The sequence below is a fragment of the Camelus bactrianus genome, chromosome 11 (genome assembly GCF_048773025.1).
Source record: "Camelus bactrianus isolate YW-2024 breed Bactrian camel chromosome 11, ASM4877302v1, whole genome shotgun sequence".
Taxonomy (NCBI): domain Eukaryota; kingdom Metazoa; phylum Chordata; class Mammalia; order Artiodactyla; family Camelidae; genus Camelus; species Camelus bactrianus.
This window is the reverse complement of record NC_133549.1, coordinates 10,347,647-10,374,964: the sequence shown is the minus strand read 5'-3', so window position 1 is coordinate 10,374,964 and position 27,318 is coordinate 10,347,647. Positions and strand designations below refer to the sequence as shown.

General features: G+C 50.3%; 1 protein-coding gene across 2 annotated transcripts in view; it reads left to right on the top strand.

Annotated features, from left to right (window-relative positions):
* GALNT2 (polypeptide N-acetylgalactosaminyltransferase 2) overlaps positions 1 to 27,318 on the top strand; it is a 186,831-nt gene that overhangs the window by 46,361 nt on the left and 113,152 nt on the right. The window contains exon 1 of one of the 2 annotated variants that reach the window (XM_045522509.2): positions 17,354 to 17,588. The exons of the other annotated variant lie outside the window; for it this stretch is intronic. Within the exon in view, the coding sequence (XP_045378465.1) occupies positions 17,565 to 17,588 (24 nt within the window). The 5' untranslated portion in view covers positions 17,354 to 17,564. Of the gene's footprint in view, positions 1 to 17,353; positions 17,589 to 27,318 lie in introns of those variants that run through there. 2 annotated transcript variants of the gene reach the window in all.

Genomic DNA, 27,318 nt, shown 5'->3' with positions numbered 1-27,318 from the left:
TTGGTACCGATGGGAGCGTTCATGAATGAAGGCGTGGTGGAGTGTCTGCGGAGGAGCCCTTTCCCCGAGTCAGACGACCGGGGTGGGAGCTGTCCAGCGTGGGGAGGGGGCGTGGAGAAGGGAAGAGCACCTGATAAAAAGGTCCCTGTGTTTTCCAAGCCCCTCAGCCCCTCCCCGAGCGGTGCCACGCATGCCAGGCCAGGCTGGGGCTTGAGAGCATCATGAGGTTTAAATTAACGGCAGACTGAATACATGAGAGGTGAAAGGTTGACTCAGTGTGTTTGGATTGTGAGCCTTTCAGCCAAGATTGTGTCTTAAATTTTATATCTTGTACTATCGCACGTATGGAAATGTCAATAATGTTGAAAAAAATCCCGAGTTGTATATATGGAGGCCGAGTGGGAGTGCTGCATCCGAGGTCGTGGATTTTGGCAGGCGGGAGAGCTGCGCATTTAGAGGGGGTTGGTCGCTGCCTTCAGCCACTGAGAAAGTGTATCGGGTTGTAAAGGATCACAGGAAGCTTGGCGTTAGCTGAGCGCATTCTGAGTTTCCAGCAGCGATGGTTCTGCCTCCGTTTAAGTGAAAAATTACGCTCCTTTTAAGCCCTCTTCACACATATCTCTTGTCTTCAGAGCGGAACACGTGTGCTCATCCCTCCTAGAAAGGACTTTCGGCAGAGTTCTGATTTCCCCTTCTGTGTTTGCTCCCTCAGCTCCATGTTTCTGTGGCCAAAACTTGCCAGATGGTGGGGAAGGTGGTGGCCTCCCTGAGTACCCAGAGTCTGGGCAGAGGCCACTTGGAAGTAAGTGGACCGATGTGGAGGGAAGATGCGGGAAGGCCTGTTGGAGAGGGGACCCCTGATGAGATAATCCTGGCTTATGGGACAGCCCATGAAGAGGCCCCAAAATAGGGGGCTTCACAGAGTGAGGTGCCTGGGGAGGGGTGGGCTGTGGGAGCATGTGGTCCAAAGCCTGGGGTGGGGGCACGCTACCCCTCTGTGGAGTGCAGAGAGGGGATGGTGGAGAATGTGGTCCAGGAAGGAGGTCAGCTGTGGGCTTTGGGGCTCCCTAGGGCACAGTGTGAGGGGGCGTGTGTGGATGGGACATGGAACCTGCAGGCCGGGGAACCATGTGAGTCTCAGACTTGGATTATCCATCAAGGGGCTGCAGTTGAGGACTCACCGATGCTTTGAGAGGACTGGGGTGTTGAGGAGAGGGTCCCCCCACCCCCACCCCACAACAGGTAGAAATACGTTGGTGCCACTGGGCCGCAGAGCAGGAGTGAGAAGGCCATCTCAGAGTCCACACCCATGAGCAGGCTGACAAAACCGAGTCCCCGAGTTGTGTGGGGGTCCCCGGCTGTCGGCTTATAGGTGCACCTGGCCTCCACGGTGCACCTCCTGGGGCTGGTGAGAGGGACTGAGGCGTGTCGAGGGGTGGCACCGTCTCGTGTGACTAGTGCCCAGGACGGCCCCCTCCCTCTGCGCCTGCATTTGTTCCCAGACCTCAGCCATTCGTTCCTGTGAACTCACAGCCTGTTGCTCCTTCTGGGGGTTCCGTATTCCTGGTGAGGGTGATGAGGATGCCCAGACGCATCTTCTCGCCTCTTAGGGTGGATGTCGATGTTTTGCACAGCACTGGAGCCTGAGGGGCATCCAGAAAGCCAGGGCTCCCTCCCTGTGGGTCCTGCGCCACCTCATTTGGAAAGACTGACGGGGCCAGAGGCTCCTAATCCCACTGTGTGACAGGCTGTCCCCTCCCTCTTCCTCTCTGTGGCTTGCCCCTTCGCCTGCTTGGCAGGACTGTCTTCATGTTGGATTTAAAATTCATCATGAAGTTGCTTTTAAAAAGACTGAAAGATTGGAGCCCTTGCTGTGAGCCTTCATCGCTCCCGGTGACGTCCCCGTATCAGACATTCATCAGCGCCGTCCTCCAGCCGCGTGCATGGTGGGGCCGGAGCCTCCAGGTGAGTTATTGTGCTGTGACTCACTCCTCGTGGCCACAGAATTGCTTCTGCGGTGCTGGATACAGCGTGTCTTTGCAGGTGAGACAGGATGTCCCCGTGGTCCTGTCCCGAGAGCGGGCACTGGGAGCTCATTGCCCTCTGGGGAGTCACTGACCCCGCGGCGGCCTCCATCAGCTGCGGTGGGGACACGAGAACAAATAGATGTGATTTTTCCTTTCCTTTATAGGGTTTCTCATCCTAAGCTGGATGGTTGGAAGAATGATCTCTGAGTCCCTTCTAGTGTCCGTGGGGTGGGGAGCATGCAGGCACCGGAGGCCACTGTGCAGGCCCGGCTGCGACATGGTGCCCTCTGCCCGTCTGTGGCCCTCTGTCCTCTGTCCCCCGCAGGCCTCCCGTTACAGCTGCTCGCACAGCCCACTCACCAGGTGCACTAAAATGCATGTGCACCAGAGCAGGTGCCTGTGGGGACTGGGAACAGTGGTGTCCCCGGGACCTTGATCATTCCTGCATCGATGGGGTCAAGCTCTGGTCTCACCGGTGTTGGTGGCTCTCCACTGGTGCTCGGGCCCTGGGGGTCGGCACTGCGCTGGGAGCCCAGGTGTCTGCATCCCCAGGCGTGGAATAACGACCCCCGTTTGGTTCCCATGTCCTGGGATTGGAGCCCCTCGGTTCTGGTTTGTCTCCAGAGAGTTGCCACTTCCTGGGTGGGGAGGTGCAAGGGAGAGAAATGCAGAAGCCACTCAGAGCGAAGAAGGGAGTTCGCCAGGGACGTTTATGTGGCATTTCGCTCTTTTCCGACGTGCGTCTTCCTGAACGGTCAGAGCACCGGAGCTCTGGCTGGGATGCATCTTTCTTCCAGACCCGTCCGTGTTCCGGTTCCAGGCCCCCCTTCTCTGGAGTTCCCTCTGCCAGAGTTGCTCTCCCACGTGCCCTGAAGGGCCCAGCTCACGACAGCCCTCTGGAACCGCCACGTTCTCGAATCTGGGCCTGAGCCGCAAAAAAGCTGCCCAGGGTGCCTTGTACTCTCCTGTCTGGGACTTCTCGTCCCTCCGTGTCTTTCAGGGCAGCGCCCCCTGGGCATTCTGGGCCCGCGGGGGTCAGTGGGCAGGACTCTCTGGATGACTCGCAGCCCTGTTCCCTGGGCGCTGGGACTCGGGTCATTTGGTAGCCACGTGCTGCTGTTCGCAGCGCAGACGTGACACGGGGTATTTCGGGCCCGCTCGTAATTTGTGATGAGTTGGCTGTTCGTTTGTAGTCTTTCTAATCTGGCTCATCAGGAATTAGCCAACTTGTCTCATGCTCAGAATAGATTATGCTGCCAGGATTTCAAGCCAAATTCTGACTGCAGATATGCTGTGAATTTTTCTATTTCTTAATATTTTTTTTTCCTTCCTATCCTGTAGCCTGTGTGCTCTTTGGGGAGAAATCCACACACCTACATCTTTCAAGAGGAGACAGTGCACCTGAGTGTCCTTTGGGAGGGCCCAGGTGCCCAGTTCCTCACTCTGTCACTCATTTAGCATCAGAGCATTAGATCTGAGAGTGACGCAGCTGGTCCCCCGTCCAGGTGCTTCCTCCTTAGCACCTCTGAGGACCCTCCTGCGGGGACATTCTGAGCAGGCAGGCCTGCAGCCTGGTGTCCTGCAAGCCATGCAGAAAGATCCGTGTGGCCTCAGTTTTTGTTTTGTTTTGTTTTGTTTTTAACTTTGTCCAGTGACAGTTTTTTATTTCAACACTAACATCCTTACAGGGCTAAACTTCTGTCAGCTAATCTGCACTTACAATAAAGTTCAAAAACATTTGCAAGGGACCTTCTAGTTTACCTTCTGAAGATACAAAGGGGCCACATTTTTCAGCTGCACAGAGTCACAACGGCGCCCCTGTTCCAGACATTTCACGTTGGTGGAAATGATACGTGATCTTTTGTGACTGGCTCCCTGAATGTTTTCAAGATTCGTCCGTGTTGCAGCATGTTTCAGCACTTCATTATTTTTATTTGCATAATGCAATTCAATTGTATGGATAGATTGTGATTTACTTAGTTTATCTGTTAATGGACATCTGGGTTATTTGCAGTTTTAGTCTATTATGGATATTACTGCTAAGCACATTCATGAATCTGTTGTGTGGATGTATGTTTGCATGACAGTGGAATATCTGTCATGTGGTTCCTCTCACTAGCAATTTGAGGAACCGGGAATCTGGCTTCCAAGGTGGCCATAGCATTTTAAAAACCCACCAGCAATGTATGCAAGTTGAGCTATCTCAGAAGTCTTAATAACATGTTATTTTGCTTTTTTCTTTTAGTCATTCTGATGAGTGTGAAGGGATTTCTAATATGATTTTGATTTGCATTTCCCTAGTGGCTAATTATTTTGATCATCTTTTCATGTGCTTATTGGCCATTTGCTGTATTTGAAGAGCTGCCTACTCAAAATGCTTTGTCTACTTTATAATTAGGTTATTTGACATTTTATTTTTGAGTTGTAGTATTAATTTATAAATCCTGGGTACAAGTCCCTTATCAGAAATGTGATTTGAAGATAATCTTCTCCTATCTTGTGTCATCTTTGCACTTTCTTAATTTGTTACTTGAAGGACAAAGGATTTATGCCTGGATGAAGTCCTTTTTATTTACTTTTTGTATGCCTGTATTTTCTTCTAAGAGTTTTCATTGTTGTAACTTACACTTAGGTCTTATAATCATATTTAGTTAATTTTGTGTATGATATGAGGTAGGGACACAATTTATTTTTGCCTGTGGATGTCTAATTTTCCAGCATTATTTGTTGAAAAGATTCCTTTTCCATAGAATGGTCTTGGGACTCTTGTCAAAACTCAGCTGAGCGTAGACGCATGGGTTTATGTCTGGACTCGGAGTTCAATTCCATTAATCTACTTGTCCATCCTCATCCTTACCCACACTGTTTTGTTTACTGCAGCTCTGTAGTAAGTAACACAATTGAGGTCTGTAAATCCTCCAACTCTTCTTCTTCAAGATTGTTTTGGTTACTCAGGATCATTTGCAATTTCAAAGAATTTTAGCATCAGCTTGTCCATTTATAACAAAAAAATTGGTATTTTGATAGGAATTTTGTTGAATCTGTAAAGCAATTTGGGAAGTATTTTCAGCTTAACAATATTAAGTTTCCCAATCTATGAACATGAGATTTCTTTCTGTTTTTTTAGGTCTACTTAATTTTTTGTAACAATGTTTTATAGTTTTCAGTAGACACATCTTATACTTTGTTAAATTTGTTTTTAAATATTTTATTCTTTGGGAGTCTAATGAATCTTTTTCTGAATTTCACTTTCAGAATATTCATTGCTAATCTGTATACATGCAAATTATTTTTGTCTTTTGATTGTGTATCCTACAATCTTGCTGAACTTGTTCGTTTTTTTTTCTGACTGCACATACACATTATATTGCATGTAAATACATATATACAGTATACTACACTTTTTTCTAGTTTACGTATATGTACTAATTATCATTTCTAAGAACAGATTAGCTTTTTAAACTTACATAGTTATCAAAGGAATAAAGCCAACTACAAAATAAGAATTAACAGAATGTGGTAATCCAATCATAAATAAAGGACAGTCAGGTGTGCTGACACATATTCAAGAAATCAATCATCTTAGTTATAAATAATAAGTAGTTCATTTGTGTCATTGTTGTTATTATTATTATTATTTTTAGATTCCTCATATAAGTGATATATGGCATTTTTCTTTCTCTTTCCCGCCCACTTCTCTTCGAATGACAATCTTCAGGTCCATCCATATTGCTTCAAATGACATTATTGTATTCTTTTTTATGGCTGAGTAGAATTCCATTGTATATATGCACCACATCTTCTTTATCCAGTCATCTGTTGATGGACATTTGGGTTGTTTCCATGTCTTGGCTGTCGTAAACAGTGCTGCTGTGAACATTGGGGTGCGTGTGTCTTTTTGAATTTTATTTTTCTCCGGATATGTGCTCCAGATATATGCTGGATCACATGGTAAGTCTATTTTCAGTTTTTTAAGGAACCTCCATACTGTCCTCCACAGTGGCTGCCCCAATCTACACTCCCACCAACAGTGTAGGAGGGTTCCCTTTTCTCCACACCCTCTCCAGCTCTATCATTTGTAGACTTCTCAGTGATGGCCTTTCTGACTGGTGAGGTGGTATCTCATTGTAGTTTTGATCTGCATTTCTTTGACAACTAGCGATGCTGAGCATTTTTTCATGTGCCTATTGGCCATTTGTATGTCTTCACTGGAGAATTGCTTGTTTAGATCTGCCCATTTTTGCATTGGGTTGCTTGTTTCTTTGATATTAAGGTGTATGAGCTGTTTGTATATTTGGAAATTAGTCCCTTGTCAGTCACATCATTTACAAATATTTTCTTCCACTCTGTAGGTTGTCTTTTCTTTTTGTTGATGGTCTCTTTAGCTGTGCAAAAGCTTTTAAGTTTAATTGATCTCATTTGTTTATTTTTACTTTTATTTCCAATACTTCAGGAGCTGGCTCAAAAAATATATTGCTGTAATATAGGTCCATGAGTGTTGTGCCTATGTTTTCCTCTAGGAGTTTTATAGTATCTGGTCTTACATTGAGGTCTTTAATCCATTTGGAGTTTATCTTGTACATGGTGTTAGAGAATGTTCTACTTTCATTCTTTTACATGTAGCTGTCCAGTTTTCCCAGCACCACTTATTGAAGAGAATGTCTTTTCTCCATTGTGTATTCTTGCTTCCTTTGTCATAGATTAATTGACCATACGTGTGTGGGTTTATTTCTGGACTTTCTGTCTTGTTCCATTGATCTATGTGTCTGTTTTTGTGCCAGTACCGTATTTTGATTACCGTAACTTTGTAGTATAGTCTAAAGTCAGGGAGCATGATTCCCCCAACTCCATTCTTCTTTTTCAAAATTGTTTTGGCTGTTTGGGGTCTTTTGTGTTTCCATACAAATTTTAACATTTTTTTGTTCCAGCTCTGTGAAGAACGCCGTTGGTAACTTGGTAGGGACTGCACTGAATCTGTAAATTGCCTTGGGCAGTATGGCCATTTTAACAATCTTGATTCTTCCAATCCAAGAACATGGTATATCTTTTCATTTGTTTATGTCTTCAGTTTCATTCATCAGTGTCTTATAGTTTTTGTCATACAGGTCTTTTGCCTTCTTGGGTAGATTTATTCCTAGGTACTTTATTCTTGGCACGATGGTAAATGAGATTGTTTCCTTAATTTCCCTTCCTGCTATTTCATTGTTAGTGTATAGAAATGCAACTGATTTCTGTGTGTTAATTTTGTATCCTGCGGCTTTACTACATTTATTAATGAGCTCTAGTCGTTTTCTGGTCACTTCTTTAGGGTTTTCTATGTATAGTATCATGTCATCTGCAAACAGTGACAGGTTTACTTCTTCATTTCCAATTTGGATTCCTTTTATTTCTTTTTCTTCTCTGATTGCTATGGCTAGGACTTCCAAAACTATGTTGAATAAAAGTGGTGAGAGCGGGCATCCTTGTCTTGTTCCTGATCTTAGAGGGGATGCTTTCAGCTTTGCGCCATTAAGTATGATGTTGGCTGTAGGCTTGTCATGTATAGCCTTTATTGTGTTGAGGTATATTCCGTCTGTGCCCACTTTCTGGAGAGTTTTGGTCATAAATGGATGTCGAATTTTATCAAAAGCTTTTTCTGCATCTATTGAGAGTATCATATGGTTTTTATTCTTCAGTCTGTCGATGTGGTGTGTCACATTGATTTGCAGATACTGAGAAATCCCTGCGTCCCTGGGTTCATCCCACTTGCTCAGGGCGTATCATCCTTTTAATGCATTGTTGGAGTTGGTTTGCTAGTATTTTGTTGAGGATTTTTGCATCTATATTCATAAGTGATACTGGCCTATAATCTTTTTTTGTGATATCCTTCTCTGGTTTTGGTATCAGGGTGATGGCCTCATAGAATGAGTCTGGAAGTGTTCCTTCCTTTGTAATTGTTTGGAATAATTGCAGAAGGGTAGGTGTTAACTCTTCTCTGAATGTTTGGTGGAGTTCACCTGTGAAGCCATCTGGCCCTGGACTTTCGTTTGTTGAGAGGTATTTAATTACTGATTCAATGTCAGTCCTGGTAATTGGTCTGTTCATATTGTCTATTTCTTCCTGCTTTAGTCTTGGCAAATTATACCTTTCTAAGAAATTGCCCATTTCTTCTGCATTGTCATTTTTGTTGGCGTATAGTTGCTCATAGTGTCCTCTTACGATCCCTTGTATTTCTGTGGTGTCAGTTGTAACTTCTCCTTTTTCACTTCTGATTTTATTAATTTAGGCCCTCTCCCTTTTTTTCTTGATGAGTCTGACTAAAGGCTTATCAATTTTATCTTTTCAAAGAACTAGTTTTTTGTTTCACTGATTATTTTTTCTATTTTTTTTTTTTAGGTTCTATTTCATTTATTTCTGCTCTAATCTTTATGATTGTTTTTTCTTCTACTAACTTTAGGGTTTGTTTATTCTTCTTTCTTCAGCTGCTTCAGGTGTAAGTTTAGGTTGTTTGCTTGAGATTTTTCTTGTTTCCTGAGGTAGGGTTGTGTCGCTATAAACTTCCCTCTGAGAGTGCTTTTGCTGCGTCCCAGAGGTTTCGGATTATTGTGTTTTTGTTTTCATTTGTCTTAAAATATTTTTGATTTCCTCTTTGATTTCTTCTGTGATCCCACTGGCTGTGTAGTAGCATACTGTTTAGCCTCCACATGTTTGAAGTTTTTGCAGTTTCTTTCTTGTAGTTGATTTCTAACCTGATAGCATTGTGGTCGGAAAAGATGCTTGGTACAATTTCAGTTTTCTTAAATTTGCCGAGGCTAGCTTTGTGGGCCGGCATGTGGTCAATTCTGGAGAATGTTCCACGGGCACCTGAGAGGAATGTGTATTCTTTTGTTTTTGGGTGGAATGCTCTATAGGTATCAGTTAGGTCCATCTGGTCTAATGTGTTATTTAGGGCCTGTGTTTCCTTACTGATTTTCTGTCTGGATGATCTGTCCATTGGTGTAAGTGGGGTGTTAAGGTCCCCATTATTATTGTGTTATTGTCAATTTCTCCTTTTATGTCTGTTAAAAGTTGCCTTATATATTGAGGTGCTCCTGATGCAGGAAAAACGGATGTGGGGCATGGGAAGGGCCGTGTCCCAGGCTTTGGTTGAGCTCCTGCGATGTGCCCCGCCAAATGTGGGTCCTTGGCTTCATGCGGGAAAAAATTCAAGTGCGAGCCACAGTTGAGTAAAGGTAGATTTATTTAGGGAGATACACACTGCATAGAGTGTAAGGCAAGAGAAAGGCAAGCAAAGAGGTGTGGGAGTTGGGTGCTCAGGTTAAAGTAAAAGTAGGTACACACTCTGTAGACAGAGTGCGGGCTGTCTCCAAAGAGGAGGGAGCGAATAAAGGGCCACCAGGTGTGGTGTTGCTAGTTTTTATGGGCTTGGTAGCTTCACACGCCTGCAGGTGGGACCATTCCAACTGCTCCTGGGAAGGGGCTGGGATTCCCAGGGATTGGGCCACCACCCATTCTTTGGCCTTTTTCCGTTAGCCTTGGGACTGTCATGGCACCTGTGGGCATGTTATTTGTCACGCTGTTACAATGAGCATATAATGAAGCTCAAGGCCTGCTAGAAGTCAAACCTCCCACCATCTTAATTCTCAGGGCCAACTGAGAGTTGAATCCTCCACCATTTTGGTGTTAAATGGCTGTCCTTCCTTGAATGGCTCTGCCCTGCCCTCTTCCTTCCTGTCTCACTCCTGTGTTGGGTGCATATATATTTACAATTGTTATATCTTCTTCTTGGACTGATCCCTTAAGCATTATGTAGTGCCCTTCTTTGTCTCTTGTAACAGTCTTTATTTTAAAATCTATTTTGTCTGATATAAGTATTGCTACTCCAGCTTTCTTCTGGTTTCCATTTGCATGGAATATTTTTTTCCATCCGCTTACTTTCAGCCTGCATGTGTCTCTAGCTCTGAAGTGGGTCTCTTGTAGACAGCATTTATATGGGTCTTGTTTTTGTATCCATTCAGCCACTCTGTGTCTTTTGGTTGGAGCGTTTAATCCATTTACATTTAAGGTAATTATTGATAGTTGTGTTCTTACTGCCATTTTGTTAATTGTTTTGAGTTTGTTTTTGTAGGTCTTTTTTTTTTTTTTTTTTTTCCTCTTGTTTTCTTGTGCTTTGATGACTAGAGAAGTTCCTTTAACATTTCTAGTAAAGCTGGTTTGGTGGTGCTGAATTCTTTTAGCTTTCGTTTATCTGTGAAGCGTTTGATTTCTCCTTCAAGTCTGAACGAGAGCCTTGCTGGATAGAGTATTCTTGGCTGTAAGTTTTTCCTTTTCGGCACTTTAAATATATCGTGCCGCTCCCTACTGGCCTGAAGGGTTTCTGCTGAAAGATCAGCTGATAAACTCACGGGAGCTCCCTTGTGTGTTATTCATTGGCTTTTGTCTTACTGATTTTAATATTCTCTCCTTATCCTTAATTTTTGTCAGTTTGATGACCGTGTGCCATGGTGTGTTCCTCTTTGGGTTGAGCTGTGTGGGACTCTCTAAGCTTCCTGGACTTGGGTGAGTGTTTCCTTTCCCAAGTTAGGAAAGTTTTCAGTTAATATCTCTTCAAAAATTCTCAGGTCCTTTCTCTCTCTCTTTTCTTTCTGAGACCCCTATAATGTGAATATTAGTGTGCTTCATGTAATCCCAGAGTTCTCTTAAAACTATCCTCATTCCTTTTCATTCTTTTTTCTTTTTTCTGTTCTGCAATAGTGATTTCCACTAATCTGTCTTCTAGCTCACTGGTCCCTGTTCTTCTGCCTCATTTAGTCTATTCTTGGTTCCTTCTGTGAGTGAAAAATACTGCAAATATCAGTAAACAAAGAATGCTGAGGCCGTCAAGTCATCAGAGGCTGCCGCCACCCCCCAGTGGAGACAGGCCTGCGGCCCAGCCGCTGCAGCCACTCACAACGGTGCTTTCTGAAGGGACTCAGAATAAGAGAGGACAGGATACTGGCCCTAGATAGCTGGCCCTGTGACAAGCTTGGAATTCAATGAGCCCAAATGTTTGCTTCCTCCCATACGTAGAAAAGCACTAACTTCTTTAACTTGAGATGCCTGGTTTTCTTTAGATAACAAGTGATCTTCTATTGTTCCAACTCCCTGGTCTTTGTTGTAAAGCTCCTGTATATCCTAGCTCCTCCCCTACCTCTTCGGAGCAGTCCCTCAGGGCGACCTGAGAGGCTGTCATCCCTGCTCCAGTCCTCCAGCCAAATGAAACATAACTCTTAACTTTTAGGCTGTGCACTTGTTTCAGTCAACACTTCCAGTGTGTTATTCATTTCAATAACTTTATTCTTCAGCTCTGTTGGCGTATTCTTTATATTTTCCAGCTCTTTGCTAAAAACTTTGCTCTGTGCACCTATGCTCCTCTTGAGTTCTCTGAGCTTCTTCACCATCATCATTCTGAACTCTTGCCTGTCTCCTCATCACTTGTTTCTTCTTCTGGGATTTTATCTTGTGCCTTGGCCTGGAGGACATTCCTCTGCCGCCTCGTTTTGTCTTTCTCTTTGTGTTTTTAGGTGGGCTAGTTATGAGTCTTGACCTTGGAGAAGTGGCCCCCTGTGGGAGACTTCCTGTGCGCCCCAGCAGTACACTCCTCTCTTGTCACCCGAGGGGCAGGGTCGAGCTGGTCCTAGTGTAGAATCTGGCCTGTGTTTGTGGATTCTTTCCACAGGCTTGGGGCTACTGTTTTCTTATTTCTGCCCTGGTGCCTGGGGCTGGGCTAGAGGCTTATGCAGGTGTCCTGGCAGGAGGGGTAGGTGTTTGCTCACTGCTGGGTGAAGCTTGACCTCTGGTGGGTAGGGCCCTGCCTAGTGGCATTTCTGGCTCAGAAAGTCTGCTGATGAGTGAGGCTGTGTTCCCACCCAGTATGTTGTTTGGCCTGAGGGTTCCCAGCCCTTAAGCCTTCAGGTTGTTGGCTGGGGCTGGGTCTTGGTGCTATTAATCCAATCAAGATGTCACCCTCCAGGGAATCTCATGTAGATGCACACTCCCAGAATGTCCACCACCAGCTTCTGTGTCCCCTGGGTGAGCTGCAGCCGTCCCCTACCTCCCCCAGGAGAATTTCCAAAACCAGCAGGCTGGTCTGGTCCAGGTCCCTGTGTAATCACTGTCTCTGTCCCGGACCTGGTGCACATGAGATCCCGTGCGCGCCTCCCAAGAGAGTTAAGTCTGTCTCCCCAGTCCTTTGGGGCTCCTGAAGTTAAGCCCCCCTGGACTTCAAAACCAGATGGCCTGGGGTCTCCTCCTCCCTCCCCTGGTCTAGGAAGCCTGATGTCGGGGTCAGAACTCTCAGTCCTGGGGGAGCGCCTCTGTGACTTAACTGTTCTTCAGTTTGTGGGTCACCCACCCGGGGTGCACGAGGCCCGATTACATCGTGAGCACGCCCCTCCTACCTTCCTGTTGTGATTCCGTCTCAGTGTTTCCAGTTGAAGCAGATCCTTTTTGCTAGGCTCCAGTCTTTTTTCTCGATGGCTGTTCAGAAGTCGGTTGTGGTTGTATTGTAGTTGCGAGGAGAGGCGAGTTCGTGGTCCTACTCTGACCTCAGTTCCCTTATTTGTAAAGTGCAGACTTAGGGTCCTCTCTGTGTCCCCAGTTTCCCGTTAGCTGATACGCACCACGTGGAGCTTCCTGCTCCTGATCCCTCTTGCACGTGGAAATCTCCCGAATAGCTGAGAAGTACTCTCAGGCCACCTGCTCCTGCCACCCCGCTCTTCCCTCTGTAAGTTAAACCTCTGTAGTGCCTTCACATCTTAGGGTATTGAAAAATTGTTTTGCTGCCCCCCCACCCCGCGCTGTCGCACTGTCCCATCGCCTGCATGCTCAAGGCAGCTTAGCTGGAGCTGTGTCTCTTTGTATGTGAACTGAGCTGACTGCCCACCCAGAGTATGGGGCCTACGTTGCCTTCCTTATTAAACAAATTAGCTGGTCTCGGAAAAGCACTCACCATGAAGTCTGGCAGTTAGAAAGCACTCATTAAATGCTTGTTTCTGGCTGCTACTGTGCACGAACTTAGGCGAAGGGTCCCCTGTGCTGGGAGCCCGGCTGGAAGGCATCTGGATGGCTTGGGTTTACCCCCACTATTGGGTGGGGGGCCTCGAGGCCCACGCATCAGACACAGGTGGTTTGGGGGCCGCCGAGGAGGCCGCCAGCACGCGTCGCCCTGTGTCTGGCGCGTACTGGGTCCGGCCCCTCCCCGAGCAGGGAGCTCCTGTCCGCTGTGCCCCGCAGGGGGACTCCGCAGACTGAGTGTCTGGAATTTCCACTTGGGCTGAGCAGCAGCTCTGAGTGATTAGTCGAGCTTGGCTGACGATGGCTAACCTGCTTTGGTAAGTTTGTGGGCCACCAGTGACACAGCAAACCCGGGTCAGGATGGAAGCGGGGGGGACTGGAGGAGGCGCTCAGGGTGGACGGGGACAGAAGTGGCAGAGGCAGAGGGAGGGGCCAGTCCTGCATCCCTGCCCCTCACCCCCTACCTGACTGCTCCCTTGTTTTGCGGTGTGTGTGTGGGGGCGGGGGCTGGAGGCTGAGTTCCTGAGAGATGAGAAGCAGGGACTTGGCTGGTCCAGGTGTGGGTCCCTGGGGTAACCCTCTTCTGACCTGATTCTCACAGTCCCGGAGCACACAGAGACGGGGGATGCTGGGACCTCCAGCCTAAGAGCCGGAGGGACTTCTGGAGAAAGAACATCCCTGCTGATTCCTCTCTCTGCGGGGGCTCGGTGGCCATCTGGCTGGCTGATACAGGGGTCCCCACAGTGGGGCAGGCTGCCTGCTATGCATTGAAGCTCCTTGAACCCTGGGAAAACCCATGGGAGGCTGGCCCCCGAGCCCCTCCAGCTGGCCCCTGCATGGCTGTGGGATGGGAGAGTTGCCTGTCAGCTTGCCCTGCCCCCCCCCCCCCCCGGTTTTGCTGCAAGTCTGGGTCTTGCTGATAAATGTGAAATTAGGAGCCTTAAGGAAGGGACTTCAGTGAGCCTGGTGACTTGCAAACTATTTTGGAGCTGACGTGGGGAAAGGAAGTGGAGGGTGGTGACATGTACTTAGAAAGGGGTGATCTGTGCGTCTCTTGAAGGAGGTAAAGCCAATAGTTGAAAGAATTAAACCAGTGATTAAAAAATGTTTTGAACATTTTGTTGCAAAATAAAACACTGCTATATTAGATGCTTCTTTCTGAATACCACCAAAAATATTCCAGTATCTGTGGTGACAGCCTCCCTTTGCCTTGGATGAGAGGGTGAGGGTCTTTGTCTGTTACCCCCCTCCCCCATTATAGAACTGATACATGTTAATGTAAAAAGAAGTAACACATGCTTCGAAGGCACATTCTCGTGACTCCTAAACTCTATTTGCTTCGTTTTTTTTTTAATATACTTGAGATAATAATATGTACAGTTTTTTTCCTGCCTTGAAAATGTTAGCGCCACATCAGAAGGATATTTTCACAATCTCAAAAGGTTTTGTTAACAATGTTTCCAGCCTACCTAGCTGATTTCTGTCGCTCATTTAACTTACAAGGAATGCCTTTTTACAGCAACCTGGCTGCATTTTTCATTGTTTCCTTGAAATAAATTCCTAAGAGTAGAATTACAGAGTTAGAGAGTTTGAACATTCATAAGGTAGATGTCAGCTCCTTTTCAGAAGGGCTGTACCAGTTTATACTTGGGCCAGGAGATTCTTTTGTACCTTTGCCACAATAAATGTTAACACTTGCAGATCAAATCTTTGTTCATTGCGTGGGTGGCAGTTGACGTGGCCATTTTCAACTCTTTAATTCTATTGAATGAAACAGCTTCTCATATGTGTTAACTGACCTCATAGCCTGTTTCTCTCATCACTTTGTATATGCTGTTTAATAATATTACAAATTTCAACTGTTCCATCTCTTTCTGGGGGCTAATATTTTCCCCTTTTTCTTTTTTTTTTAAACAGGAGACCTAACTTTACGTAAATTCTTACTGACGTTTAATTCTTACTCTTTGCATTTGTGGTTTCTTCCACTGCTTCTAAGCTCAGAAATGCCTTTCTCATCTAAAAATCAGATAAATGAGGGGGAGGGTGTATTGCTCAGTGGGAGAGCCTGTGCTAAGCATGCATCACGTCCTGGGTTTGATCCCCAGGACCTCCGTTAAAATAAGTAAATAAAAACCTAATTATCTCCCCCACCCCCACCCCAAAAAGGACCGATAGAAAAATAAATAAAATTTTAAAAAAGAAAATACGTAAATCAGATAACTGATATTTACTTCCATACTATTCTGGTGTTTGGTTTGTTTGCCTGATTTCCACATTAAACTCTGTCCCTCTGAATTTACTCGGGGTGGAAGGGGAGTCAAGCCCCCTCTCTCAGTCGCTGACCTGTGGTCCACATGACAGCCATGCGCTGTTGCTTTGTTTCGGGGGCCAGTTTCTAACCTTCCCTCCTGCCCCTTCCCTCCTGGGTTGGGGCCAGGTGGAGGGTGCCCTGGCGTCAGTGTCCTCCGTGGGGAGGACTAGCTTCCGTGACTCAGCCTCTTTTGAGGCAGGTGATGCTCTGTATTTACAGAGCTCTTCCCCCGATTCAGCTCATGAGACGTCTCGTGGTCAGGCTGTCCCTCCTCCTCGCTGTGTGACTGGAAGGCGCCGGGTCGGGCTAGAACTCAGGGTGCACATTGTACCTTCGTGGTCTGCACTGCCGCTCCAGGCTCCTCCCCATGGGCCCAGCGCTCAGAAAATTCAGGTCCAGTCTTGGTGCTGCCACTTGTTTAAAAAAAAGTCCCTGAGCGATCTGCCTCAGTTTCTCCACTGTTATTTAAGAACAGTGGAAATTAAAAAAAAACAACAAACTATTTGTCTTATCTCTTAAGCTCAAATGAGACAAAGTATTTGAGTGTTTAGAATCATCTAAATATTAAATAATGAGAAGCATGCATGTAGGAAGAGATCACATTTGCCGTGTGGCGCTGACCTTCTGAGGGCTGAGGGGTGGTGGAGATGCTGTCCTGGCCGCCAGCGTGGGTTTTCGTGCTCGGATGAGAGCTGCGGAGGAGGACAGCCGTTGACCTGTACGCATCCTTTAGTCTCATGCAGAATCTTCGTCTTGCCCCGATTCCTGAAGCTCTTTCTCTTTCTCTCTGTGATTCCACTTTGTGATGCTGATTTGAGAGCTGAGCCCGTTCTCCACATTTCTTCATCTCATTTCTGTTGTGCTGACAGAGAAGCTGGATTCAGCCCTGGTGCCTCCCACTTTTCTTCCTTTGGCTTGTCAGGCACAGACGCCGTGAGCCCTGCCTTCCCCAGGGAGGGCAGGTCAGGAAGGTGGCATCTCTTAATGACCTCAGTGACCGCCTTTCCTCCTGTCCCCTGTGGAGACGGAGGGGAGGAGGGGTGTCTGCTGCAGTCTGGTGGGCTTGGCTGTGAACTTGAAATCCGTCTCTGCCATTTATTACTTGAGGAATCTGAGACAAGGGCGTTTTTCCGACCCTCAGTTTTCCCTTCTATAAAATGAGGAGAAAAAGAGTTGCTCTGGAGCCTTGCCAGGAGCGCGAAGTGAGCTGAAGTGTGTGAGGCCCTGGGCGAGCAGCAGACACTCTGTAAGCATCCCTTTCCGCCTCACCCGGCTTGGGAGTTGGAGGGGGACCCCGCGCAGGAGCTGTCTGTCCTGCCCTTTTGGTGGGGTGTCAGGTGTCAGGTAGCCCCAGCTGGTCCTGCACTGACGTTTAACACCGTGTCAGAACATGCCTGAGCCGCTGGCTTCTGGTCTCCCGGTCCAGCTGTGCCTGGCTGCTGGCTGACTGCCGGTGACCCTGCCGTGGAGCTCCGACCGGTGGGCCCACACCTTGTTCCAGAGTTGTCGGGCCGTCCTCTTTGTATTTAACCCAGCGTTTCCAGTGCGCTTCGTCCACGAGGCCTGTGTGTCCCGCGTCCCCTTCCTGGTGGGATTTCTCGCATACGGAGTGGCCTCCTGACCTCTTTCTGGCCCAGACCCACAGTCCCCATCAGAGTACACCCCTCTGAAGAGGGCGGCGTCAGCTTCACAGCACAGACTCGAGGCCCTGCTCCTCCCGGAGACCTGGGCACAGGAGAGTCGCTCAGAGATCGTGGGCCCAGCGTTCTGCTTTGAGGCTCTTCTGAGACCCCTGAAAACCCCGCTCCTTGGGAGCCTCCCGGGACTTGCAGTGGAGCCAGTGGGAGGAGGTTCCTGGTCATGCATTTTACAGGAAACTGGTCCCAGGTCATTCTGCAGAGTGTGTCGAAATAACCCTGGAACCAAGAGCTTTTCCCAGAGCTCAGCCGGCTCCTCTCTGCCTCCTTCCCCTGTGGGCCTGTCTGGCTGGTGCATGGCAGGGAGGCTGGCGTGCAGGGCGAGAGGAGCTGTCAGGGTCGTGTGTTGTTCTGAAATTAAGAGACTTTCCTGGCGACTGAGGGCTGGTCCTTCTCCTGTGCTCAGGCAAACCCCTCCCCGGGCGAGGGCTGCCCAGGTTTCCCTGGCGGAGCAGGCGGCGTGCTCATGGCCGTGGTCAGGAGCTGGGAGCACAGATGCTGGCGGAGAGAAGTCGTCAGGTCAGTCCTGCTGCTCTGGGGCCCCGTCCCTGAAGGGAGTGTGGCCTGGGTCTGGGCCGGGGTGACAGATGCGGCAGGAGGATTTTCCTGGGAGCTGTGATCAGACAGATGTCACCCCACGCTGTCACCCAGAAGGCACGCTTGGTCAGGTGCTGAGGCTGGGGGACGGGTCTCACACCTCCTCACCTGCAACCTCCCCAGAGGATGCTTGCTGGTGACCGTCAGCTGGGCAGCCTGCCGCGGCAACCAGGAAGGAAATACTTTCTCTTCCAAGGCCCAGGAGTGGATGTGAATGACTGAATTATTTGCAGAAAGTCCGTTACTCTCTAGTCAAGGGCCCTCCTTGGCTGGAGTGTCCAGAGCCCCCGGCAGGGACACTCATGTCCTGACACGGCCCTGGGTATTTGCCAGCCTTCCTGGGGGCGTCCAGCTCAGATTGCAGCCCGGTTAACTGAACACGTGGAAAAGAGGGAGAAGCCAGTGATGAAACAGGACTGGTTCGGGGTGGAGGTAGGGCTCAGCTTTCCTTTTCCTTCATGGATGAAAACTGAAACCCTTTCTCCCTCGACTTCTGGGAAATAAAGGTTTCCTTCAAGTCTTTCAACAGCATCATCATTGTGCCCTCATGTTTCGGTTGTGCTTTGTTTTACCAGTGGCTGTTCCTCATTCACCCCTTCACCCTCCCTTTTCCCTTTTTCTCCTTGGATTTTGTTCAGCGATGGCTTGATAGAAAGCCCTGCTTGTCACTGCTGACACCTTTCCCCAGTCCTCTGGGTGCAGCCCCTCCATGGTTCCGTCAGCTGCCGGTGATGGCGATACTGAGGGATGGCTCCCAGCACCCGCCCTCCGGGGACTCCGGTCTAATGAGACCAACTGGTAGCCTTGGGCTTTTTCTGGCTGCTGTTTACAAGGACCACTGATGCCACTTCCCTTCCCTGATCCGTTTCCTCCCTGTGTGGGGTTGGTAGATTCACCCCCTTGTCTGTATATTTGAAGAAGGAAATGTGGGTGAGAACGCCAGGGTCTCGCTGCTGCATCTGAAGAATCATGATTTAGCATTGAAGCCCGAGCACTTTTTCCTGTCTGTGTCTTTCTCTCTCTCTTTTTAAAAAAGTTTTTACTGAAGTGTAGTCAGTTTACAATGTTGTGTCAATGTCTGGTGCACAGCATCTGTTTCAGTCACGCATGTACACATATGTTCCTTTTCACATTCTTTTTCATTACAGGTTACCGGAGGGGGAGAGAGTGGGGAGCGATAAACTGGATGTCCAAGATTTGTAGGTACACATTACTGTGTATAAAATAGATAAATAATAAACTTACACGGTTTTCAATAAGTTTATTGAACTATATTCAATATCTTATAGTAACCTATAATGAAAAAGAATGTGGAAAGAAATTTATCTCCGTATATGAATGACTGAAATATGTTGTTCACCAGAAATGGACACAATATTGTAAACTGACTATACTTCAATAAAAAGTTTTTTTAAAAAATAGGTAAGCAACAGGTTTCTACTGTACAGCACAGGAACTGTAATCGTGTCTTTTTGATGAGAGGCGCGTCGTTCTGTGTCCGCTGTCCCCACCCCGAGCTGTGTGGGCCCCGCAGAGACGCCTGCTCTGGGCAAGGCGCACGGTGGTCCCGGTGGTCCGGGCTGGGGGTCCGGCCCTGCCTTCAGCAGTGCTGGCTCCTCCTGCCCTGTGAGGGGAGAATGGGGTATCCTCACTTAACCTGCCCCGTGGATGGCCTGGAAGCAGGTGTGAAAAATCCATGAGCATCAAGCAAAACTGGAACAAACAAAAGAACCCTGTGTAGGTGAGGGTCCCTTTCCATCTGGGTGAGAGGACTTGCTATGTGCCCTTTGGTCTGTGGGTGGGAGCGGAGGGCATGGATGGCTGGTTCTCCACCTCAGAATCGCCAGCAGGCGCACTGCCGGGCATCATGGCAGGACCCTGCCCCTCGTCTGTGGCTTCTCCAGGAGAGAGAGAGAGAGTGAAAGCCTTGTCTCTTGGTGGCTCGGCTGCGGAGGTTCCCACCTTCCTCAGAGTGGAATGATCATTGGTGCTGTGGGCCAGGCACACTGAACACCTGCTGCATCTTTGGTTCTGTGGGCCAGGCATGCTGAACACCTGCCAGCATCTTCAGTGCTGTGGGCCAGGTGTGCCGAACACCTGACCTCAGGGTACACTGTAGTTGAACACTGTCCTTTTTTTCCCCCATAAGCTGGAAACTCTCCAGCCTCCCAGTCAGCCCAGAGCTGGTGGGATCGTGAGAAAATGCCCGTGAAAAGAGCAGTGTAAGAGGAGTTCTCTTTGTGTTTGTTTTTTTAAATACACATCTAGGGAAGAAAGAGCAGAGTGCTGAGCCCAGAAACCTGCCAGTGCGTGGACTCGGGGGTAGAGAGGGGACTCCACGATGCCGTGAAAGGAAATTTGGTCTTGTTGCTGTCGGTGAACTCGGGTTCCTGGTGAACCATTTTGCTTTGGGTTCTAACGTGGAATGGGGCTCCTTAAGCCCCAGGAAGCCTCTCCCCGCCCTGTGGCCGGCCATTCGGGTTGTAGTCACAGACAGGAGTTGTGCAGCCCGGGGAGGGACAGCAGAGATGAACTGGTCCAGCCCTCTTTGGACATCGTGCGACAACCTGGGCCCGGAGAGGCTCTGCTTCCCAGGCCACTGTGTCCCTGCTGCAGCCGGACAGAGCCATCTGCCACTGCACCCCCCAGGGTGGGCCTCCCCACTGGTCTCCAGGCCTCTCTTCCCCCACCCCTGCCAGAGGAGGAGTAGTGGGTTTGGATATATGAGAATGGTTTATCCCTGCCACCCCCATGCCTCCTATTTGGGGACAGCCAAGAGTTAACCACATGACAGTCCCTGCCACGGAGGTTTGGCCCAGAACTTGTGTTTGATTTTGCTCCAGCCGCTCCCTGGTCCTGCCGCCCTGGGTGAGCCCCTTCCACCAGCATCTCTCTGTCCAGCGGTGCCCAGGTGGACCTGATCCGGCCTGTGTGTGCCCGCGGGGACAGAAACACAGTGGCTTGTGACGTCCCTCTGAAGCCTGCTGCCTGTTGCTATAGAAATTCAGCATCGTTAACTGCTGGGGAAAACTTGTCATTTCTCCAGGCGGCGTTTCCTGGAGCGGCTGGCTCCCGCCGCAGGAGGCTTTCCTGTAGATGCGTTACAGTTTCATCCGTCCCCTCCTATGCCCAATCCTGCGTGTGTCAGTGTTTAGATACCATCTTGTTTAGGAACCTCCCCTCAGGCCCCCCTCACCCTCTTCCTCCGGGAGAGGCTGGTGCGCGCCTCAGTGATAAATGAATTGTCTGAGTCACTTAGCATAACGCAGAATAGGGCGGCTCTCGGCGATGCGTGCCTGTACCCACCCAGTTACACAGTATTTAAGTTTCTTCAGAGGATCACCTGTCTGATAACCAAACGGTGGTGTTGAAGAGAAGGAAAAAAGAGAACTTCTGCTACCCTGGGCCCTTCATGGTTCTGAAAAGAGCTGTATCCTTATTTCTCTGGTTTTGTGCATCATAGAAGAATTTCCGCGTTCTTTGAAGATGTGTGTATTTTGGAACAAACCACAACCGAAACAAGAGTGCACAGCTATGTAGTTAAAGGTTCTTAACAACATCCTAGGTGATGTGGTTTTTCAAGGGAGGATGGGAGTACATGTGATTTAGGTCCCTCTGCAGAAGACTAGCGGGTGCCCGTTTGTTCTGGAAATGTTAGCAGCATTTGCTGACAGTGTGTCACGGAGTTCAGGAAGAGACATTATGCATCATTTAAGGTAGCCACAGGCTCTGGGTCCAGACACGGGGTTCACACCCTGATTGTGCCCCTTACTTTTAGCTTTTAAAACTTTTTTAAATTGTGGTAAAACATTTATAACATAAAATTTACCGTCTTCACCATTTTTAAGTGTACGAGTGCAAGGCATCAGAAACATTCACATCATTGTCCGACTGTCACCACTGTCCACCTCCAGAACTTTTTCATCTCCCCAAACTGTACCTCCGTCCCCACTGAACATTACTTCCCCACCCACCCCCGACTCCCAGCCCCTGGCAACCACCATTCCACTTTCTGTCTCAGTGAATTTGACTCCTCTGGGTCCCTCTTGAAAGTGGAATCATACGGCGTTTGTCCTTTGTGACTGGTTTATTTCCCTTAGCATAATGTCCTCAGGGGCATCCATGCGGGAACATGTGTCAGAATTTTCTTCCGTTTTGAGGCTGAATAACCCCCCGTTGTGCGCACAGACCGCACCTTGCTTATCCATCCCGCCTCAGGGGACGTTCGGGGTGTTTCCACCTTGCGGGCTTGTGAGCGGTGCTGCTGCGAACGCGAGTGTCCGCGTCTTTTCGCCTCCTCTGGGTGTGCCCTCAGGAGCTCGGTTGCCGGCTCAAGTGCTATTTGTGCATTTACCTTTCGGAGGAAACCTCCAGACCGGTTTTCACGGTGGCTGCACCGTTTTACATTCCCACCAACAGCACACAGGCTTCCAATGTCTCCATATCACCTCCACCACTTGCTATTTTCTGGGTTTTTTTGTTTTGTTTTGATAGGCTTACTTTGCTTTTTCAGCTTGGCTTGTTGCTTGTTGAGAGAATGAAATGCGTAAACACGTGTAAGGGGTTCAGAGCCTGGTAAACACTGGTAGAGCCTTGCTAAGCAATCTGGGTCAAGTTTGAGGACAGGGAAGCCGAGGAGAGACCCTGACCGCACCTCAGCCTGCCCCTCCTCAGGCCGCCGGCTGAGGGTCCACCCAGCACCGCCTGCCCCGCTGGGACCACGTCCTGAGGGTTGGATAGAATAGTCTTCTCTGTCTCCTGGTCCCCACGTGGTGACAGGCTCTCCTCGTTTTTGGCGAGTGATGTCAAAGGGTCTGTAAAGAGTTTCCACTCTACCGCGAGCGGATTATGTGGGACTCGGAGGACCATTGCACTTGGTGTTTGTATCAGTCGGTCAAGAAAGGCCATGCACTGCTCAGCAAGAGACAGGGCTGTGTCTCAGGACCAGGGACCAGCGGAGGCGGGGGCTTGGGGGGCGGGAAGGGGAGAAGGCCAGAGCTGCAGGAGGCAGGGGCCTGGGTGAGGGAGGAGATTCCAGACAGGCTGGGAGGCTGTGGCAGGAGGGCCTTCCCGGACCATCTGCCAGGAAGTGGGGGTGGGGGGTGGGGTGCTCCTGGCCCGTCTCCTTCCCACCCCTGCGTGCGCTTCTGTGCCTGCATCACACGGGGTCCTGGGACTCTCCATCTGTGTCTTACGGCAGCCCTTCCCCGCCCAGCAGTCCAGTGGGAGGGGAGCCCTGGGCCTCCGCAGGAGGAGGTCCTGTGGTCAGTGGTTAAGGCGGAGTCTGGAGCAGAGGCTGACTTTACGTTCCATTCCCCCCTTCGTGTGCCTCTGTTTCTCCTGTATAAGGGGGGGAGTCGGTAAAACAGTGCCCGCCCCCTAGGGCTGTTGAGGACCACCCGCGTTCATCTGGGTGGAGCACCTAGGACGCACAGGGCAGGCTCTTTTTAGGTGGGGCTGCATCATGGGGGGAGATAGGCCTTCTGGTGAGTCTGGAAGTCTGGAATTTAACTTCATAAACAGCGCCTTACCTGCTCTGGTCAGTTCCTTCGTGAAGTACATTCGCGTATTGGCTGAATGCTCTCTGGGCACCTGGTGGTCAGTGGCTTCCCTTCCCCCGCCTTACCTGGGGGCCTGTGTCTGCTGGTTTTCGTGAATACTCATAAGTTATCCTTTTAACGTCCAGAGTAGGGATTGGCCTGTCTGCGTTCCGGGAGGAGATGCTAAGTGCGCCCCCCCAGCCCCGCCCCCCCGCCCCCGCCCCGAGCCCTGGCGAGCAGGGCGCCCTGGCCCAGCTGTGTTGGAGGCGAGGGCTGGGGGCAGCCGCCTGTGTGCAGACAGCTGGCAGGGACCACGTGCTGCTCGATGTGGCCCTGGTGTTCCCAGAGGCCAATCCAGAGGCCGAACCCTGCAGTCATCTCTTCGTAGCAGATGCTGAGAATCGGGGCGCCAGGCCACTCTGCCTCGCCACCCAGGAGCCTCGTGACCTGGGCAGGGTCCCCACTTTCTGACTGTCGGTTTCCACTGCTGAACGCTCAGGGGAAGAGACCATCTGACGGGCTCCGTGGCAGGAGCCGTTAATTCCTGGTGAGGGACTCGAGGGGCGCTCTGCCCACATGTTGCGGAGGCAGCAGGGGTGAGGGATGTGCAGGGGCACAGGTGGCACGGCTCCCCCCCTGCAGGTGACCCTCCTGTCCCAAGAGACACCACGCGCAGGCAGCTGGCGTGGTGTGAACACCGCTATTGCTCTGTAAAGAGATGTAATGGATGCGACGGGACCAAGGAGGGGACCAAGGAGAAAGATGTCTGTCGGCCAGTCTCCTCCAGCTTCACGCCGCACACTGCTTTCCATGTGGGGAAGTGTCAGCCCCACACCCTTCCTGCGGCCTGGCCCGGCGTTCCCAGGCCTCTGCTGTGCTGTGATAACTCAGGGGACATGGTGCCTGCCTTTATCGGTGACACCTCACAGGGGAAGGTCCGTGAGAGTCCCAGACTTTCCAGCTGCGACAGCCATTCACTGATGTTTCTTTTCGGGCAGCATTTGCCCAGTGCTGTGTTCAGCAGGAGACGGCTCTTTTGTGTCTCCTGGGGGATGTGCCTCCTGTCATTTGGGCATTTGTCAGTTACCCAGAGTTTTGGTTTTAGTGGCTTTAACCGCCAACCTTTACATCTTAATCAGGTTAAAAATAGCACCCTTTCAAACAAAGGTGGTGCTTTTTAGAACCTTCAGAAATCTGAGCGCCCCGAAAGCTGCCAGACTGGACCTGACGTACAGAGCGCCACCCGTGGGGGTCTGCAGCCTGACGTCTGCGGGGAGGGGCGTGTGGGAGCAGGGCCAGCTCGGCGTTCTGGCCTGGATCGTGCCGTGGAGCAGGTCGGGGGGTCGGCGTTACTGTGGTGCTTTGGGGCCGCATTTGAGAGGGATGATGACCCTGCTGTGAACGTACAGCTCATTGTTCAGACCGAGTGCTTCTGAGAGGGAAGGCGAGGGGTGAGTCATCACACAGGGACAGTGGCTGGAGATCAAGACGATGGGGTCGCTTGTCTGTAACCAGATGACCACAGATCCAGTGGCCGCCAGGTGAAGGGTGGTCCCCGTTCCTGCCTCTGACACCTTTGAGAAGCGGTGGCTGATTTGCGGCAGGGGGTGCAGTGAGCGTTCCTGAAAGAGTGGTTTCCAGACTTACCGTGGGGGTGATGTGACTGAGTTTATCCTCCGCAGCCTTCAAATGCCTCCCCCTCCGCGAGAGATCTCCGAGTGACGCTGGGCTCCCTTGCTCAGTAACCTGCAAATCCAGGGAGGGAAGGGGCTGAGGGCCCAGCGGCGCCCAGCGGGCCCTGAGGGCCAGGGCGGCTGTCCTGCTGCGATGCTCATCCTGCTCATTCCTTCCTCTCGGTGCGTAGATTGTCAGGGACTGCTGTTTTTCAGAATGTCCGCTCCCCAGCCTCCAGTTGCTTGAGAACAGGCGGGTTCTGTCCAGGGCCTGGGGATCAGACGCCCTGGGGGTGGCCCAGAAATCTGCATTTGAAGGCTCCCCCTAGGGACCCCAAACCTGGAGTCTCTGAGTCAGGCCCAGACTTTCCAACATAGTTTGTTGTGGAAATCTGGTCCTTTCTGCATCCTGTGGTTCCCTGTGTGTCTGGTGTTCGAAGCCAGTCTCCAGCTCCTGTTATGTTCTGTTTTTTGAACATGTGGTGGTGAGTGAGAAAATGCAGCCAGGCTGGTGGTCCTCCGCCCCTCAGAATCCCCTGGGCGTCCTCGGCCTGGCTGTTCCATCGCTGAGCCTGGGGCTCAGCCATTCACGTGTGGATTCTGATCCACGGCCAGTGGGGCTTTGCTCTGTGGTTCTGGGCGCTGCCTTGGGCAGCCCGGCCAGGGGAAGTGGGGTCGTGTCTGCAGGCCCAGGTGGGAAGCTCCACGGAGTGTCAGCTGTCGTCCTGGTGGCAGTGGTTCTGTCCGGACATGGCAAGTCACGTTTGAAGCCAGGTCTCTGTAAGTGACTTAATCACAGAGAAGAGGGCTCCCACCACTCACATTCTCATCCGCCCTCCTCTGGGCAGGTGTGCTGTCAGCATGCTCACCTGTGCGTTTGGGGTACGGAGATGAGCTCCCCGCTGTGTCCAGGCTGCTTCAGGCGCTGGGTGGGGCACGTTTCCGGGGCTGCGTGTGGGGTGTTTTTGCAGGTCTGACCTGCTGGGTCCTTTCTTCTCCTTTGCTCCTCACTGATCTGCAGAGGGTTGTGTTTACTGGCCCAGCTAAAAATAAGCCCTTTTTTCCTTCCTCCTTCTGGGCTAGGAATTTAAAAAGCCAGTGCTTGTACTTCCGCTGTTTGGAGTTGGCCGTGAGAGATCGGTCACTAACCGCGGGCTGGTCATTTCCCCGTTTCTGTCTGGCTGGTTAGGGAGCCCTCGGCCGGGGGGCTCGAGTCTCGACTCCACCCCAGGTCCGCCTGCGACCACCCCTCCTCCTCCAGTCGTTTTCAATAATGAAATCATACATCCGATTCTTTCCTTATGCTGAGAAATCTTTTTAAGTGTTGACTGGGGCCCTTCCCAGCCGGGTTCATAGGAGACCCCGTGTGGTCCTTTTCTGTTCCCGCTTTGCTGCGCATGCCCCGCACGCTGGCCGGAGATGGAGCCCGCCCTGCTGTGGGGGGCTGATGTCTTGGGAAGGAGAGGGGTGCAAACAGGTGGTTGCAGTGCTGTGTGATGGGGCTAAGCCAGCGGGATGGTCGCGCATGAGCAGGGCGATGGTGCGTTGGGACCGAGCTCATGTTCCCTCACGTGCTGTGGGCTGTGCTTGGAAATGGGACTGGGGAGGAGGAGAAGGATTAGACTTGTGCAGGGCCCCGGATAGGGGTGGCTCTGGGCAGCGCTCCCCCCTCCAGCAGCCCTGTGCAGGAAAAGGGGGTGTCAGGGAAGCCAGGGTGGGGGCAGATGGGCCATTAGGAGGGTCCCACAGAGTCCAGGTGAGAGGGCAGACGGGCCTTCAGTGTGGCCGTGAGAATGTGAGGACACAGACCCTGTACCACCGGACGGCTGGTGAGGCGTGAAGTCTGGGATGGGGGTGGGGGACTGATGGGGGTGTCACAGAGTTGGGGGAGGTGGTGGAGATGTTCTGAGATTTGACACCATGCTCAGTTTGGAGGAATTGCTTTTGTACCCCTTTCAGGATGTCACCCCTGGACTGGTAAATACGGCATTTACCCCCAAGCCTCTTCTTCTGGCATTTCCTGGTTTAACTGATCTTGAGTTATAATGATCTCATTTTATTAAAAGCATTGATTGTGGTGAAAACATTTCATAGAAAAACACCTGCTTCGGGGCGAAGGTGAGGTTTTTTTGCTGTGGGCTCACTTTGCGGGTCCCGGACTCCCGGCAGAAACTGCCGGAGAGATCATGTGGGGACCGCAGTGGTGGGACCTGGCGAGTGCCTCTCCCCAGGAGACAAGAGACAGAGCACAGGCTTGTTCTGCAGCGGGCATCTCCCCCTCAGCCCCGAGGTACCTCTTCCCTCTCCCCCCTCCCCTCCCCTCCCCAATTCCCTTCCCTTTTAAAATCTCAGGCCAGGGCCATGGTCTCATTCTCAGCTGGAGCTTGTTGGCTGGTGGCCTCACTGCGCTCCTCTGCAGAGGTCGAGGCTGCCTTCCTC